The sequence below is a fragment of the Leuciscus leuciscus genome (assembly GCF_965113295.1).
Source record: "Leuciscus leuciscus genome assembly, chromosome: 3".
Lineage (NCBI taxonomy): Eukaryota > Metazoa > Chordata > Actinopteri > Cypriniformes > Leuciscidae > Leuciscus > Leuciscus leuciscus.
Genome location: NC_138727.1, coordinates 50,042,044 through 50,059,561, shown reverse-complemented (window position 1 = coordinate 50,059,561; position 17,518 = coordinate 50,042,044). Strand labels below are relative to the sequence as shown.

The following is a 17,518-nucleotide window of genomic DNA, read 5'->3' as shown; positions in this document are numbered from 1 at the left end:
TTAAAATGCCAATGGAAACATTTTATGGGAAATTGTTCTCAATCCGAGGCCACAGTTTTAAAAGGGCAAACGTTTCCTTGCCTGATAATTTTCATCTCTCTCTCTATCTCTCTATCTCTCTCGCTCAGATCTTCATGAAGCCTGAGTTTGTGCTGAACGATCCGGCCACCTTTAACGCCGTGTTGCCGTGGTCTCACTTCAGCGTCGCCGGGGGCAAGAACAGCCGAGATGTGGCGTCGTCACGGTTACTGCAGGAAAAGGTGCCCGTCTATCATTATCAGCAGAACCAAACAGCGTTAGATACTATTATAGTTTATTAAATATTTTCATTTAGTTTTTATTTTCCATTTGCCTTGAGGGTAACTAAAGGCACCGGGGGTGGCGGTGCCACCGGCTTGGGCCCGTCATCGCTGCTCGCAGCTATATTAATTTTGTTGTCTTTTTTTATTTTTATTAGTTATTTCATTTTTAGTAATTTAAGTTACTTTAGTTTACTTCAAATTAAATAAACAAAAAAGAGAAATTATGCTTTGGCAACTAGCTGAAAATATATATTTTTTATATTTTTTATATTTTATTTCAGTTACCATTTATTTCAAGTAAAAATGTTTTAAAAAGTAACCCTGCTACCAATAAATATAAATACATTTCTCCATACCATTTTCTTTTTAGGTTTTAGGTCATAGTTTTTAAGGTTTGAATTGAATTTTAATTAATATTAACTTGCTACCAATACCCAGGACATTCTTACAGTTTTAATTCATCCAAAGGCAAAATGCTTATTTACATTAATTTTAAATGTAAAATTTTTATATCAATATTTTTTCATATAAATATTAACAATTTGGGTATTGCTTAAGTTAATATTTCTTCTATTTTTTCCAAGCAAACTTAAACATTTAAGACGAGTAAACAGTCAAATAATGAATTAAACAACATGTTAACAACAATTAAGCAAATGAAAACAAAAGAACAAACATACGAATGAAGATGTAGTAGTAGTAGTAGCCTTAGATCAGTTGATGCATTTAAGTAGCTTTTATAAACATGCCTTAGAAAAAAAATTGCATCTTGAGACAAAACAATGGCACTGACATATTTTAAGATACATCAGTGCAAGTTGCTTTCAGTTTAAACATGCATTTTAGTCTGGGACTAGCTTAAGGCTTGTCTGTGAAACCAGGGGTTAATGCATGGACTGTGTGTGTGTGTGTAGTTGAGTCACTATCTGGACGTGGTGGAGGTGAGCATCGCTCGGCAGATCTCTCTTCGCTCCGAGGCCTTCTTCCACGCCATGTCGTCTCAGCACGAGCTCCAGGACCGGCTGCGAGAGACGGCCGACTCCGTGGCTAAGCTTCGCGCCCGTACCTCCGCCATCGACCGAGTGATGTGCCGCGGGCCGCTGCGGGCGCTACGGGACGCTCTCACACGCAACAACTGCGCTAAACTGCACAATAAGCTGAAGCTGATGGCCGCGGTGCACCAGACGCAGCCCACGGTGCAGTTACTGCTCTCCACATCAGAGTTCGTCGGGGCGCTCGAGCTCATCGCCACCACCAAGGAGGTTCTGCAGCAGGAACTGCAGGGGATACACAGCTTCAGGTGCGCAAACACATACACACGTTTACTAGGAAACATGCTGATAAGAAACAGGAGAGAGTGGCCTGACAGATCGGGATGTTTAGATGTTGCTGTTTACAGTCAAACCAAAAATGTATTCAACATTTCTCACATAATCACAGTTTTATTCGCTAGAAAATGATAACTCAGAGTTATCAAATCAGTTGATATTTCTCTGGTTTTGTCCATCCTTCTGTTAGACGGTCTCACAGATGAATTATGTTGAATATCTGTCAGCTGTTAAATTTAAATACACAATTATATAATACCAGTTTAGCTCAACCAATCACCAAGCAATGCTTCATTTAGTTCAGACTGTGTGTGAAAAGGTCACATTAGCAATTAAAGAAAAAACACTTCAGCAAAACATGTTCAGATCAAAGTCTCTGAATAATTTTTGGTCCCAAATTTGTATACATTTTACCGGTAGTCACTGTGTGAAGAATATTTGGGTATAATATGTCACAGTTTACTTTATTTTCCTCTCCTAACTTACATAAATGAACTATAGTGTTCTGCACAGACTAGTAAAAAAAGATAAAAAATTATATAAATTATTATTATATAATTTTTTGTTTGACTGTATGTCCTGTTATTTGTCTCTTTCCGCAGACATCTGGGTTCTCAGCTCTGTGAGATGGAGAGGCTGATCGATAAGATGATGGTGGCGGATTTCTCCACATACGCTCAAAGCGACCTCAATCGACCCTTTGAGGAGGACATTCAGGTCATGGAGAAGGTCAGACCTCTTCCACATTTCATGAGGAATCAAATGTTGCAAATCATAACAGAGTTCACTGTGCTATGGCAACTTACCGTATCTCTCAAAGCACAACTTCCTCTCGAGTTAAAAAAACATTTATCGAAACTAAACTGCAACTTCAAACTGTTCATCTGTTTATACAATTATTTAATAATCAGGCCTCTTTAATTTGGTGACAAATACAGTAAAAACAGTAATAATGTGAAATATTATTACAATTAAAAATGTTATGTGAATGTAAGTTAAAATGTAATTTATTCCTGTGATCAAAGCTGAATCTTCAGCATCATTACTCCAGTCTTCAGTGTCACATGATCCTTCAGAAATCACTCTAATATGATGATTTGCTGCTCAAGAAACATTTATTATTATCAATGTTGTAAACAGTTGAGCTGCTGCTTCATATTTTCTTTGATTAATAGAAAGTCCAAAATAACAGTTTATTTGAAAAACAATATTTTGTAAAATGATGTCTTAACTGTCACTTTTGATTAATGTAATGCATTCTTGCTGAATATAAGTATTAACGTATCTTACTGACCTCAAACTTTTGAACAGTAGTGTAAAAAAAAAAAAAACTCAATCACTTGAAAGACTTTTTTTTGTCATCTGAAAACCCAGACGTGTTGGGATTGGCACAGAATTGTTTCACAAATTATGCCATTTCAAATGCGAAACTGAGCTCTCCAGTAAAAGGCATTGTTGTGGCACCGTCACGTTCCCACAAGCAGACCACAGCAGCGGTTTCCAGTTGTGAAATAAGTGCAGCCCAGTAAACCAGGTCACATGACTGTGCTCCGTCAACCAGGTCATGTTTGTGTTGGATGTGGGTCAGTGTTGGTTTGAGGTTTACAGTGTGGGATTTTCTCACACAGGTCACAAAGCAGCCTGCAGCGTCAGGAAAGGTTGGTTATGTCGCTCTAATTCCCACGCCGACGAGTCAACCAAACCGCTGATTGCATTCAATTTCAGTAATGAAAGAACAAATGCAGAGATGATGACGTCTGATTTATTTTTAATTGGAAATCAAATCAAGAAAATCTCAGCAGCATGTATAATGGGTGGTGTTTTGATTTGCTTGTGTTGTGGTTACACATCTGAGTTTGTGTGTGTTTATTACAGGATCGTTTGCAGTCTCTGGTCTTCGGCCTGTTGAGACAGAGGAAGCTGGATTTCCTGGACATTTACAGTGACGAGATGATCCGCGCTGCCAAGAACGTTGTACGGCAGGTGAGGCACAGGGACGGGAACACTACAAACTGGGTCGTCTGACCAATCAGAGCAGAGCAGACCAATCACAACAGACTGGGCCATCTGACCAATCAGAGCACAGTAGACCAATCACATCAGACTGAGCATTCTGACCAATCACAGCAGACCAATCACAACAGACTGGGTCATCTGACCAATCAGAGCAGAGCAGACCAATCACAAGAGACTGTGATTGCATGTAAACCTGTTTGAGACCTCAAAAACAAAATTAGAAGCCTTTAAAATGACATAATAGGGGCACTTTAAAACAACAGTGATGAATGATTTCTCTTTCTTTCCCTACAGTGTGTTGAGAAGTCTGTGTCGCAGATCAGTGAGATTGATGCAGACACTGTCAAGTGAGTTCACATCCGCTCAGTATGAATATCACAGCACTGTTTATCACAGCTGACTGTGTGTGTGTGTGTGTGTGTGTGATGCAGATTTCATGAACAGATGCGCTTGATGACGTTTCATCAGTGGTTTGATCTGCTGCTGGATATATTTGAACACTTCATCCTGTTCCTCAAGAGGATCAAGGTAAATCAACTCAACAACTGCAGTGAAAACCCTGACAATACGTGTCATAAACCAACGTCTGGACATGATATCGCATAGAAAACATAATAATAATTCATAATTTCATCAAAATTGACTAGTTCCACTCCTCCTTTTGGCAGACGTCAACTAGGCCTTGCAGTTGATCAGTTAATGTTAACCAGTAGTTTTAGTTAAAAACAACACTGTTAAGGATACATTTTAAAGGGGTGGTATAATGCCCTTTTTACAAGATGTAAAATAAGTCTCTGTCGTCCCCAGAGTGTGTGTGTGTGAAGTTTTAGCTCAAAATACCCCACAGATATTTTTTTGTAGCATGTTAAAATTGTAGCTTTTTGAGGGTGAGCAAAAACGCACAGTTTTTGTCTGTCCCTTTAAATGCAAATGAGCTGCTGCTCCCGGCACAGAGGGCGGAGCTTCAACAGCTTGTGTGTGTTAGCAGCTCCAATTACCTCACACACACGCACTGAACATTTAAAAAACTTTTAGCCTTTTATGTTCAAACCGGAGTCAGACAATGATGGAGAGACTCAAGAAGAAGTGACAACATGTAGAAGCAACAGGACGTTTCTGAATGGTTAGTTGATGAATTTATGCAGCTGATGTGTAGTTATCTTCTAGTCATTGATTAGCAGATTCTGTCTCGATAATCTATAAATCGTGTTCCGGGGGTGGGGTTTATGTAAATTTTAGGGTTGGTGATGTCACTAACCCGGGAGGAATGTCGTGTAGTCCTTACCAGCCGTTTGTTGTAGTCCTTAAAAATGTATCTCCCTTTGCTTTGAACTTTGAGCGTTGTAACTTTGCAGATGTTGTTTATGCTCAAACAGCAACATTACACACTAACTAAAGTTAGAAAAGTGAAATCATGATCAACCACCCCTTCAAAAAGCAGCATTACCTTTGAGATATACGTGTAGAGTATCTAGTATGGAGGCCGAACTTGAACTTTAGCCTCAGTAATGCATTTCCCAGTCATAACGTTGTAAGCTCAGTAATGCATTCGTCCTCTGCAATGCAAACTCACACGTGTTTGTTCCAGGCTACGCTCAGCGTCATCCGTAACGTGGTGCTGGAAGTGCTGGACAGCAGCCAGAGGAGTCGGATAGCAGACGTCACTCCCGCAGCTAATCATTCCCAGGAGGACGAGGAGGATTCGGGAGTTCATCACTCTGGGGAGGCGGAGCTTGCGTATCTCACTCACGAGGGGCTCTTCATCAGCGACGCGCTGAACGAAGCCGAGGCGCGCAGCAGCGTTCCAGCGCAGGCGAGAGCACAGGCGCGCACTGAGGCCTGCGGGAGCGACTCGGCCTCCGCGACCACCGAGTCCTCCTCCAGCAGGGAACACAACTACAACACTACCTCCTCCCTGCCCGCCGGGGGCGCTGCTGCTCTGTGAGTCTCTCAACACGCTGTTCATACTGTCCAATGCTTTTCATTTACACTGTGGGTCAATAAGATCTTTAATACTTTTATTCAGCAAGGACACTTTGGCCCTGTTTACACCTGCTATTACGATGTGTTTAGGTCGATCGGATCACAAGTGGATGATGCTAAATACGGGTGTGAACGGGGTCTAAAGCGTTTTGAGCTCCACCACTTCCAGAGGAAGTTGAAAACACATTCAACCGGATTGCTTTCGTAGTGTAAACACTCATGTGATCGAATGTGTTCAAACAGCCACAAAAGACCGTCTTCTCTCCGTCTAATGATCTCTGAGCTCTAGTCTCAAGTTTGGTTGGAAGATGAAAAACGTATCAAGCACAATGTTCTCTCATCATTCCTGATTTCTAACACACACTCGCAGCATTCGGCTGATCTTGCGTCTGTCAGAGCAGAAACTAAAGCTGATGATCTCCGTGTGTTTTCCGTCTCTCCGGTCGTGTTCATATGGTAATAGCGTGAGCTTATTTCGTCCATTAGATTGATAGATCTGGAAAAAACCTAGACATTTACCCGCCCATAGACCCTCCCCTCGAAGAAATCAGGACAGAAGTGGTTAAAAGTGGACAAAAGAGACGGATTAAAACACCAGGTGTGAACGGGAATGTGTCTCCCTCGTCTACTTGTGATCCGATCGACCAAAACACATCTTAATACCAGGAGTAAACAGGGTCTTTAAATTGATCAAAAGTGACAGAAATCTGTAACATTATAAACTTCTTACCTATTTTAAATAAACCCTGTTCTTTTGAACTTTCTATTTATTTAAAAGCAGCACAACTGTTTTTAACTCTGATAATAATCATAAATGTTTATTGATCATCATATTAGAGTGATTTCTGAAGGATCATGTGACACTGAAGACTGGAGTAATGATGCTGAAAATTCAGCTTTGATCACAGGAATAAATTACATTTGACAATATATTCACATATAAAACACTTATTTTACATTGTAATGATATTTCACAATAATACTGTTTTTACTGTATTTTTGATAGTTTTTCAAAATAATATTTGCATACAGAAATTAAAGCCTATTTTGAGGGTTGAAAATAGGCTTTAATTTCTGTATGCAAATATTATTTTTGGACCCTCTAATTCAGGGGTGGGCACTGGGTTTTAAAATTTGACAGAGGGCCGGCCCAGTAGCAGATTATGAAACACAATCTCATGAAAGTGCCTATCTATACCACAAATTTTATTTCTCGTGCCATTTATACGGCAAGAATGTTTTTCGCGTGCATATGCTACGCACTGTAAACCCCTTGGTTAGGATTAGGGGTGTGGAGTGCGTGCCTATTACACGCCATAAAGTGCGTATCATATGCACGTGAAAACTGCGTATCATAAGCACTACAAAAACAATTCGTGGTATTCGCACTTTCATGAGATCGGGCTGAGCAAACACATTTACGTTGTGGCAACGTCTGCGCGAAATTCAACAACTGAGAGACAACATTCTGACAATACATTTTTTTATGCTAGATATCCCCCATGTAGCATGTTATGTTTTGAGGTTAATTTTTAATTAGTTAGATGTTAGATAATTAAAGCCTATACTTTTTAAATATTGTTTATCCTTATTATTATTTAATGGGCCTAACAGTAAATTAGAAACAAAACACCTGCAAGTGTACACTTAGAAGAGTAAAAATGACAGAAATTAATTCAACTTTATTAAAACTGCATATGGCAATCAATTTGCACTTCCAAAAGTCATACATTTGTGGAAAAAACGAAATAAACGAATATACAAATTTATTTTTAAGTATACTAAAATAAAACATAAAAAGCAAAGGCAGATCAGAACATTTCATGAACAAAACCGGGTTCTGTAGCAGCTACATGGCAGACAGGGGAGCGCGGTCGAAAGCCGGGCGATAAAGGTCGGTAAACGGAATCAGTCAGGATACATCCACAAATCCAGAGGAGCAAAGAAACTAAATAGCAGACAAATCAAAGGAAATACTAAACGGGTGTGCAAGCGGTTACCAAACATTTTTTTTCTCTTTGAGTTTACAAAAAAGGGAAAAACATTAACGTGCAACAAGTCTATGCGCTTAAGTCGCTGTCTGTTTGGTTTCCATGGTGACGCGTCATTGCTTGTTACGTGACACACCGCAGCCACGACAGCGCTGAATGAATGATGATCTGCTTTTATGTCATTTTTCCTTTTTTACATTTGTTAGCTATGGCATGAAATATCTGATATTCCGATTGTCAAATATATGCAACGCAATATATATATATATATAACGCAAAGTATTGCAAGAAAAAGGCAAAATGAATGCGATCTTAAGACAATTTTTTAAATACTCGACGGGCCGGATTAAACAGCCGTATGTGGCCCGCGGGCCGTAGTTTGCCCACCCCTGCTCTAATTTGAATTCTTTTTTAAGAATAGTTTTCATAACAATTCCGCACAAAATATCTGCCCAAATTCTCGTTACTGAAATGCAAAAATAAAATATTCTGGACATTTCTCTCAGTGTGATACAGTAATGAAACGTACTTGAAATTCACCATGATTTTAATGAAAAGATAATCTTTTTGCTCATTACAGTAATGGAAATTTGGGCATAAATATGTTAATTATAAAGAAAACAATGTCACAATGCTAAGAATCTTTAAACAAATAATAAATTTTTTCATGCATAATGTTTTTGTTCCTTTATATTTAAGATCCTGTGTGTGTTTAAATGTGAGGAATAAACATCACGTCTGAAGACACTTGTGTGTCAGCAGGGAGAGCATCAGTAACGTGTGTGTTCTCTCTGGCAGGAGTGAGGACGTCATGCCGTCTGATCTGGAGTTGGGTCGCGTGGCCAATAACGTTCAGGAGCTGCTGTACACGGCGTCAGACGTGTGTCACGATCGCTGCGTCAAAGTGCTCATGACCCGAGCCAAGGTGAGCACGCATGACACGCTTCAGCTCTGCACACACCCGGACCGGTTCAGCCGGTTTATCCGCTCACTGCTTTCAAACCCTTAAATCACTCAATTCCTTCCATCTTTCCCTCGCCCGTCAAAATGACCTGAACCCCTAAAATTAACTTCACTTCATTTTTTTGCATTTTTTCGAACGTTTATTTTATTTTCATTTTGATAATATTTTTTCTTCTTTTATTTACCTTTAAATGACTAGATTTTATCAATGTATATAATAAATAAATAGTAATTTAAGCTCATTCCTCACATTCTTTCAACTTAAATTCAAAATAACTCACAATTTCATGCATAACCCTTTTAATTCAGCTCAGAATATCTTACGTCGGGTGTCTTTGCCGAACTCTTGTGAAAAAACAAAAACAAAAAAAAACTAACAAAAAAACATATAGCATGATATTTCATGACTCTATTCAGTCAGTTCTCTATTGTCTCTTATGTAGACATTATAAAATATTTTTTTGGTAAAGTTTGAGCATTTTTAGTTTGAATTTTGAGCATTTGTAGGTTTTTTGTAGCATTTGTAGCATTTGTAGCTATGTGTGCTGAAGCATTCCTCGCATCCCATTCATTCCTATGGGGGTCAAATTGACCCGCGAGGGAAGGATTTGTTACTTTTTTAAATTTCAACCACAAAACTCCTCGAATCCATTACTTTTTTTGTGTGTGTGTGTGTTTGGTACAAAAGTCCTAGAGTCTTGGACCCCTCTGATGAACACTCAATTTTATTATTTTTTTAATCAAAATGAGCCGAGGGAAGCATGAGGATGAGGAGTTGATAGTCTGTTTCTGCAGGACGGCTCTCTGGAGCGCTTGAGCTCGGCGGAGTTCGTGTGTTTGAGTCAGGCGGTGGAGTCGTTCGTCCAGGACACTGAGCAGGAGTGTGTCCGGCGCAGCATGAGCCTGAGGGGGGCGCTACAGAGTCAGGCCAACCGCTTCGTGCAGCGCTTCCACGAGGAGCGCAAGACCAAACTCAGGTACACACAGACACACCACGCTTTAGGCTACGTCTACATCAATCCAGAGACATTTGAAAACGCCGTTTTCACTTCATTAAAAACACTCTCCGTCCACCCTAGCGTTCTGCGACGTTTCAGTGTGGATGAGAAACTCTAAAATACACTATATTCTCCTTACTGCGTGTGCGTAAAACCTCACAAAAGCTCACTGAGATGATGCATAAATAAATGATAAAGTTCTCACGCAATTCTTCTGACAGGATCATTTTATTTAGCAAAATATCTCCTCATTCACTGATGTGTTCAGGTCGCTCTCACTCATCATTATATGTTTGGTCTAAATCGCGACTGTTCTCATGTTTTGTCGCTGGACTGTAAAGTCAAGTGAATTCTGTCATCTTTGCAGGACTGTGATATGAAGAGTGTGTAAAGTCACATATTTTAGCAGCAGTGTGAACGTGAACAGCACTTAACAGGCACAATACCGGTATAAACATGATTATCTATGGGTTTCATATGCGTCACATGACTAAACTTACATCATTGTTTTTAAATACCTCTGTTTTGACAGTCCACACTAAACTAAACACACTTAATGTATCCACTCTGGAGAGTGTTTTCAAAAAGCTTAGTTTTCATTAATAAAACGGCGTCTCAGTGGACGGACGGACACAACGGAGAGAAAAAGATGCGTTTTCAAACGAGAACGTACTAGTGTGGACAAGGCCTTAGAGTTTGAAGAGCTGAATGCTTCACACGTGTGTGTGTGTGTGTGTGTGTGTGTGTGTGTGTGTGTGTGCGCAGTCTGCTGCTGGATAATGAGCGCTGGAAGCAGGCCGAGGTCCCTGTGGAGTTTCAGGATCTGGTGGACTCCATCGCTGACGGACGCATCAGTCTTCCTGAACGCAGACACACGGGTACCAAACCGCCTGGAACTATTGCAATACATTATTTGATTAGTTTAATAAATAGAGTTTTTTATTGTACAGTACAACAGGGTGACTCGGGTTTAACTGCGTCCTTTATTGCAGTTTATTATTCATATTTCAGTTTGGTAAATGTATGTTCAGAGTTGTGACTTTTTTCTTCCATATTTGTATGGATTTCCGTATTAATGAATTATTTACCAAAAATAATATTACTTTTGACAGTATGAAGAATTACAATATTAATAGTTATTTTTTTAAAGAATTGTTTATTTTACCGTACAAAAAAAAATATTTTTGCAGTTTATCATTACAACTTGAGTATAATAAATATATTTTCAGAGATATAATTTTTCTACATTTGTATGGATTTCCTCAAGAATTAATTATTTAATATATTATTTATAATAATAATAATTTTATTATAATACTTTTATTTAACTCTTTCCCCGCCATTGGCAGAGTTCTCCAGCTCTCAGTGTTTTGACTGTTATACGGGATAGGGGGCGCTATCACCTCTTCTGAAAGAGAACTGAATCTCCTGATCAAATCACAGGAGAAGAAGAAGAAAACAAGCGATGAAAGCGTTGCTCATGTTGTACTCTTTGAAAAAACGTGGCTTTCTCAGCTTTAGGCTCCAAATGTTGCTTTTTAATTTTTTTTTTACTCTTTATTTATTCAATTTTCAAATTATAACAAACATAACAAAACAAAAAATGTTGCTTTGTTATGAAACTTACACACATTCTAGTGTTGATAAATAAAAACTGCATGAAACTAGAATAAAGCGTTTTCTAAAGCAGAGGTTCTGTTCTTTCTTTTGATATATATAATGCATGTTTAGATATTCATACAACAAAATATTCTGGTGGCCGTTAAATATAAAAATGATCCAAAACATTGGCAGGGAAAGAGTTAACAGGACAAACATTTTTTTAATTTTTTTTATTTGCCCAATCACATTCCTGCGTCCTTTATTATTGAAGTTTGAAAGGTGTGTTTTGTGTCCCTCAGTGTCGGAGGACCGGAAGCCGAGTGAGTTTCTGTGTGTGGACGGGCAGAAGTACGCTGTGGTCGGGTGAGTTGTTTTCAGCACTTCATTTCACCGGCGAGTTTCCCTTCGTGACCTTTAACCTTTGACCTTGTGGCCTCTGATAGGACGGTTCTGCTGCTGATCCGGATGTTTCTGGAGTATTGCCAGTGTGTGAATGACATTCCCTCCATCACCACTGACATCCTCACACGCCTCACCGACCTGCTCAAGGTGTGTGTGTGTGTGACCTTCACCTCCTTCTGACTGCAGTGTGACATCACTTGACTGACAGGTTGTGTTTTGTTTCCGTGGCGACACAGCACTTCAACTCCCGGAGCTGCCAGCTGGTGCTCGGAGCCGGAGCGCTGCAGGTCGTGGGGCTGAAGACCATCACCACCAGAAACCTGGGTAACGTCTCACGCAGCAGCGCTTTATATGAACACACACACACTGAACACACACACACACTACACACTGAACACACCACCAGAAACCTGGGTAACGTCTCACGCAGAAGCGCTTTATATGAACACACACACACTGAACACACACACTACACACTGAACACACCACCAGAAACCTGGGTAACATCTCACGCAGCAGCGCTTTATATGAACACACACACACTGAACACACACACTACACACTGAACACACCTCCAGAAACCTGGGTAACATCTCACGCAGCAGCGCTTTATATGAACACACACACACTGAACACACACACTACACACTGAACACACCACCAGAAACCTGGGTAACATCTCACGCAGCAGCGCTTTATATGAACACACACACACTGAACACACACACTACACACTGAACACACCACCAGAAACCTGGGTAACATCTCACGCAGCAGCGCTTTATATGAACACACACACACTGAACACACACACTACACACTGAACACACCACCAGAAACCTGGGTAACGTCTCACGCAGCAGGGCTTTATATGAACACACACACTGAACACACACACACACACACACACTTAACACTGAACACACCTCCAGAAACCTGGGTAACATCTCACGCAGCAGGGCTTTATATGAACACACACACACACACACACACACTGAACACACCACCAGAAACCTGGGTAACGTCTCACGCAGCAGCGCTTTATATGAACACACACACACTGAACACTACTGAACACACACTAAACACTGAACACACACACTGAACACACACTACACACTGAACACACACACTAAACACTAAACGCACTACGCAACACACACTAAATACTTAATACACACACACTGAACACACACCTAACACACTGAACACACACTAAACACACTAAACACTCACACACTCTCATGGCTCAGCTTTAATGAGGAGGGGATGATATCTGTATTCTGTGTGGACAAACTGTGAGACCTTTTTTAAGACCTGCAGAAATAAAATTAATAAAGTCAGTTTGATTTTAGAAACTGCACTTGTACCTGCTGATATCAGTGGATTTAAAGCAAAAGATTTCAAGCCATTCACACAAAGTCATGTCTGTGTGTTTGTGTGTGTGTGTGTGTCCTCAGCTCTGGCGTCTCGCTGTCTTCAGCTGGTGGTTCTCTACATCCCTGTGATCCGAGCGCACTTCGAGACCAGACTGCAGCCCAAACAGTACAGCATACTGCGACACTTCGACCACATCACCAAGGTACACACACACACACACACACCAACCGTACGCGCTAGTGTGTCTCGCTAACAGCTGCTTTCACTCTCTCTTCAGGACTATAACGACCACATCGCAGAGATCTCTGCCAAACTAGTGGCCATCATGGACAGCATGTTCGAGAAGGCTCTGTCTAAAGTGAGTGATATTAGCAGTGTTGGGGGAAACTCATTACAAGTAACTTATGTAATCAGATTACTTTTTCAAGTAACTAGTAAAGTAATGCATTACTTTTTCAATTTACAACAAACTAAGTTACTTTCTCAAATAAGTAACGCTAGTTACTTTTTCACATGTATTGACTGACAGCTCTCCTGTCCTCATGTTGAGGTGTTGTGTGTGTGTGTGTGTGCGCTGTGTGTGTGTGTGTGCACTGTGTAAACATGGTGATTTTAGTTGTAGACTAAACATGCATTTACTCATTTGCACGAAAACATTCAGTCTTCCTCAAAATGAATAAAAATAGTAAAATGCAATCTCACAATTTTATGCAAAACTTTTATAATTAACTCTATTAAATTATTACACAAATATACTTTATGTATTTAATCTCACTTTATTAACCAAAGTCTTTGCTTCTGACCTTCAATGATCTCATTCAGCCATACTAAATAAGCAAAAATTATTTAGATTTAGAAATAAGAGTGTTGAACTTCCTTCTCCTGTATCCTATTGTTCTTTCATCCAGAATAGCAGAAGTTGAAAGGTGTGTTTCTACTGTACAGGCGTAAATATGCATTTCCTTCAGCCTGAGGCTTATTCATTTCACTTTCGGTGCGAAAGGGCCTTAACATTTGCCAAAAATATGACTTTTTTGTTGTTGTTATTTAAAAACAAGCAAGCCGAGCCCAGGTGAGAAAAAGTAACACAAAAGTAATGTAACGTTATTACTTTTCATAACAAGTAGCTTAGTAACGCAATTAGTTACTTTTTTGGGAGTTACGTAATATTGTAATGCTTTTAAAAGTAAGTGTCCCCAGCACTGGATGTTAGTGTGTTTCATCACCAGCTAATCTGTGTGTTTCCTCTGCAGTACGAGGTGAAGGCGCCCATGCCGTCAGCGTGTTTGCGTAACGTGTGTAAACAAATGGCCAAAATGCACGAGGCCATTTATGAGCTCTTGCCGGAGGAGCAGACGCAGGTGAGGCGCGTGACGAGTGTTTGAGCCGTCACACTCCAGACTCGTGGTGTTTATCGTGTGTGTGTGTGTGTGTGTGTGTGTGTGCAGATGCTGTTCCTCAGGATCAACGCCAGGTTTAATCTGCATCTGAGGAGGCAGCTGGCTCGACTGGGGGTCAGCAATGATGGCGGACCGCAGAACGGGTGAGTGAGTGTGTGTGTGTGTGTGTGTGTGTGTGTGTGTGTGTGTGTGTGTGTGTGTGTGTGTTCAGCAGTGAGAAACTCCTCTGACTATAGGGGTTATGAGCAACAAACAGGCGTGTTTAGTGAAACAGGTCGCATCATTCATCATCTGATTACCTTACCTGCCGTTAACATGATCTTCAGCATAAAGCCTATTATAATTACAAAAAAAAGCCTAATTTTAGGCAAAAAACAATAATTATGTGTGTAAATAATTTAGATAAATATAAAATTACAAATATAATATATATGAGAAGGAAATACTATATATATAATACTATATATGAATTAAAATTACACATATTATTTATATTGTTTATATTTATTTAAAATAAACATACACATATATATATATATATAAATATGAAGAATAGTATAATTTATTTATTATAATTATTTATTATTTATTTATTTATTCATACACAATAAATATAATCCATATATACATATAATAATAAAGAATAGTATGATTTGTATTTATTTATATATATATATATATATATATACACACACACACAGTAGTACTGTATTTTATATCTAAATAAACAAATATATAAATATTATTTACATATATTTATAATTAATATATATTTAAAACAATCTTATTTCCTTTTCATTTTATATATAAAAATGTGTGTATATATATATATATATATATATATATATATATATATATATATATATATATATATATATATATATATATATATATATATAAAACAATTTTTTATATATATTTGTTGTTTTATTATTATTATTATTATTATTTCATTATATATATTAATATATTCAAAATATTTTTTCGATTAATTCTCTCTCTCCCTCTCCCTCTCTCTCTCTCTCTCCCTCTCCCTCCCTCTCTCTCTCTCTCTCTCTCTCCCTCTCCCTCTCCCTCTCTCTCTCTCTCTCCCTCTCCCTCTCCCTCTCTCTCTCTCTCTCTCCCTCTCCCTCTCCCTCTCCCTCTCCCTCTCCCTCTCCCTCTCTCCCTCTCCCTCTCCCTCTCTCCCTCTCCCTCTCCCTCTCCCTCTCCCTCTCCCTCTCCCTCTCCCTCTCCCTCTCCCTCTCCCTCTCCCTCTCCCTCTCCCTCTCCCTCTCTCTCTCTCTCTCTCTCTCAGGCTGGTGATGGTGGACGTGGCGTTTTACTCGGAGAACGTTCAGGCTCTGCGCTCTCTCGAGTGTTTGGACTTAAACATGCCGGAGATCTGGGAGCAGAAAAGGTGATGACGGACAGCTCGTCCCGGCCAATCAGGCCTCTCCGTCACAGTGACCTGCCCCGCCCCTGAGCCTGAGCAGGAAGTGAGGTCAGTGGGTCAACAGACTCGGGACTCAAGCTCTCGTTTGATTTTTTTAATACCTCCGTGACACTTGAGAACGATGAGAACGCACTTTTTTAAGCGCCTGGAGGCTCACCTGTGACGTAGAAGCATCTATACTGACAGGACGTGCCCGGGAGGGACCGACATTACATTTTTTTGTGGAGACCAAATCAGGACAAGCTTGTGTGGTTGACCAATCGCAGCTGGGCATTGTGGGGAATATGTGTTTTGTTGGTCCTCAGTGCCTCCTTCAGCACCACCACTACAGTGCAACTATCCAGTCATGTGCAATCCTGTCTGATTAGTATTGTTGTTAATATTGCTGAATTATTTAATCACTGTCAGATGAATCAAAGAATGGCTATTTATTTTTATTGATTTTGTTGTTGATTGATCAATCATGTTTTTGTTGTTGTTTTTTTCAAGTAAAGCTTTCAGGTGACGACGGCCGATTGGAGAACTAGGGTTTTAAAACACATTTTTTTCTGACTCGTTATTGGTTTTTCCATCAACATGATTATGATTTTACTGCCCGCTCTTGGTTTTCATGTTCAGGGTCACTGAGTTGAAGTATTAAAACTCTGGAGGGTTAAAGGTCGAGGATTCTTGTTCATGTTTAACTCATTATTTAAATGCCGGTGTGTCTACAGGAGAAGATCTTCACACTCCCCAACTAACTCAGATAAAGCCTTTCTCTGTTAATCAGGTTTAGGTACAAACACTAGTCAAGATATTGGTAACACTTACTCCCAGGACCAAAATACCTAATAATGCACAATTATTGAAAGTAATTTAACATGAATTATAAAACAAGAAGATTCTTCATGAAGAATCCTTTCATTATAAGTTTGTGTCCTTGCATTAACTTGACTTCCCTAACATCCACAGTATTAATGTGACCCGCCTCTTCTCCGCTGGTGATCTATATAAATGGAGGCCTGTGATTGGTTGGTGTGAACGGAGAGTGTGAATGTGTTTTCTCAAATCATGTGGTGTTTTGCTGTGAGCTTTTGTCATTTACGGTGGGTTTGTGTTCGAGTGAATCCATGTATTATCTTATTTAACACCTGTGCTGTCTGGTTCAAAAGTGCCTAACCTTTTATCTGGTGTCGAAGACGACTTCTGACTCAAACGGTCCATCTGTGGGGTAGAAGTGCCTAATGTGTGTGTGTGTGTGTTTCGGGCCCTCGCTGCTGCTGATGCTGCGAACAAGAAGAAATACACTGATGGGGAAACTATTGTGGCATGCTTGACCTTTTAAAATGTGGCACTTTTTATTATTAATAAAGCCACGGTGAACAATTAACACTGATTTTGCGTATTACTCACAGGCCGGGTTTCCAAATCATATCATCAAATGTAAATTTAAGTCTTAATAGTTAGACATTAGTTAGCCATTTTAATCAGTTGGTACATTGTACAGTATGCACATTTTCTGTATGCATGGGAAAACGTAAATTATGCAATATTCTCTTCCAATGTGAATAATGAACTGAAAGTAATATAAAATATGAATGCTATTTTGAGATTTTTTGATCATGCTGTCAAGACATATTTACAGAAAATTATTAAATATTAAATATTTACTTAGTTAAAATCCGAGTGTGAAACGGTATGTAACAGTATACACACACTAAATAAAATAAATTATATTA

At 39.4% G+C, this 17,518-nt stretch overlaps 1 protein-coding gene across 2 annotated transcripts in view; it reads left to right on the top strand.

Annotated features, from left to right (window-relative positions):
- Nucleotides 1–17,169, top strand: part of vps54 (VPS54 subunit of GARP complex) — a 25,931-nt gene extending 8,762 nt beyond the window's left edge. Inside the window, exons 6-24 of one of the 2 annotated variants that reach the window (XM_082164517.1) lie at nt 129–260; nt 1,217–1,602; nt 2,233–2,359; nt 3,259–3,288; nt 3,506–3,613; nt 3,941–3,993; nt 4,078–4,174; nt 5,235–5,587; nt 8,419–8,545; nt 9,379–9,560; nt 10,347–10,459; nt 11,483–11,546; nt 11,627–11,732; nt 11,822–11,909; nt 13,046–13,167; nt 13,243–13,323; nt 14,219–14,326; nt 14,414–14,508; nt 15,663–17,169. In XM_082164517.1, coding sequence (XP_082020643.1) covers nt 129–260; nt 1,217–1,602; nt 2,233–2,359; nt 3,259–3,288; nt 3,506–3,613; nt 3,941–3,993; nt 4,078–4,174; nt 5,235–5,587; nt 8,419–8,545; nt 9,379–9,560; nt 10,347–10,459; nt 11,483–11,546; nt 11,627–11,732; nt 11,822–11,909; nt 13,046–13,167; nt 13,243–13,323; nt 14,219–14,326; nt 14,414–14,508; nt 15,663–15,768 — 2,478 coding nt within the window. In that variant the 3' untranslated portion in view covers nt 15,769–17,169. The remainder of the gene's footprint in view (nt 1–128; nt 261–1,216; nt 1,603–2,232; nt 2,360–3,258; nt 3,289–3,505; nt 3,614–3,940; nt 3,994–4,077; nt 4,175–5,234; nt 5,588–8,418; nt 8,546–9,378; nt 9,561–10,346; nt 10,460–11,482; nt 11,547–11,626; nt 11,733–11,821; nt 11,910–13,045; nt 13,168–13,242; nt 13,324–14,218; nt 14,327–14,413; nt 14,509–15,662) is intronic. The other variant, XM_082164518.1, reaches the window with a different exon arrangement.
- Nucleotides 17,170–17,518: the final 349 nt, after the last annotated feature.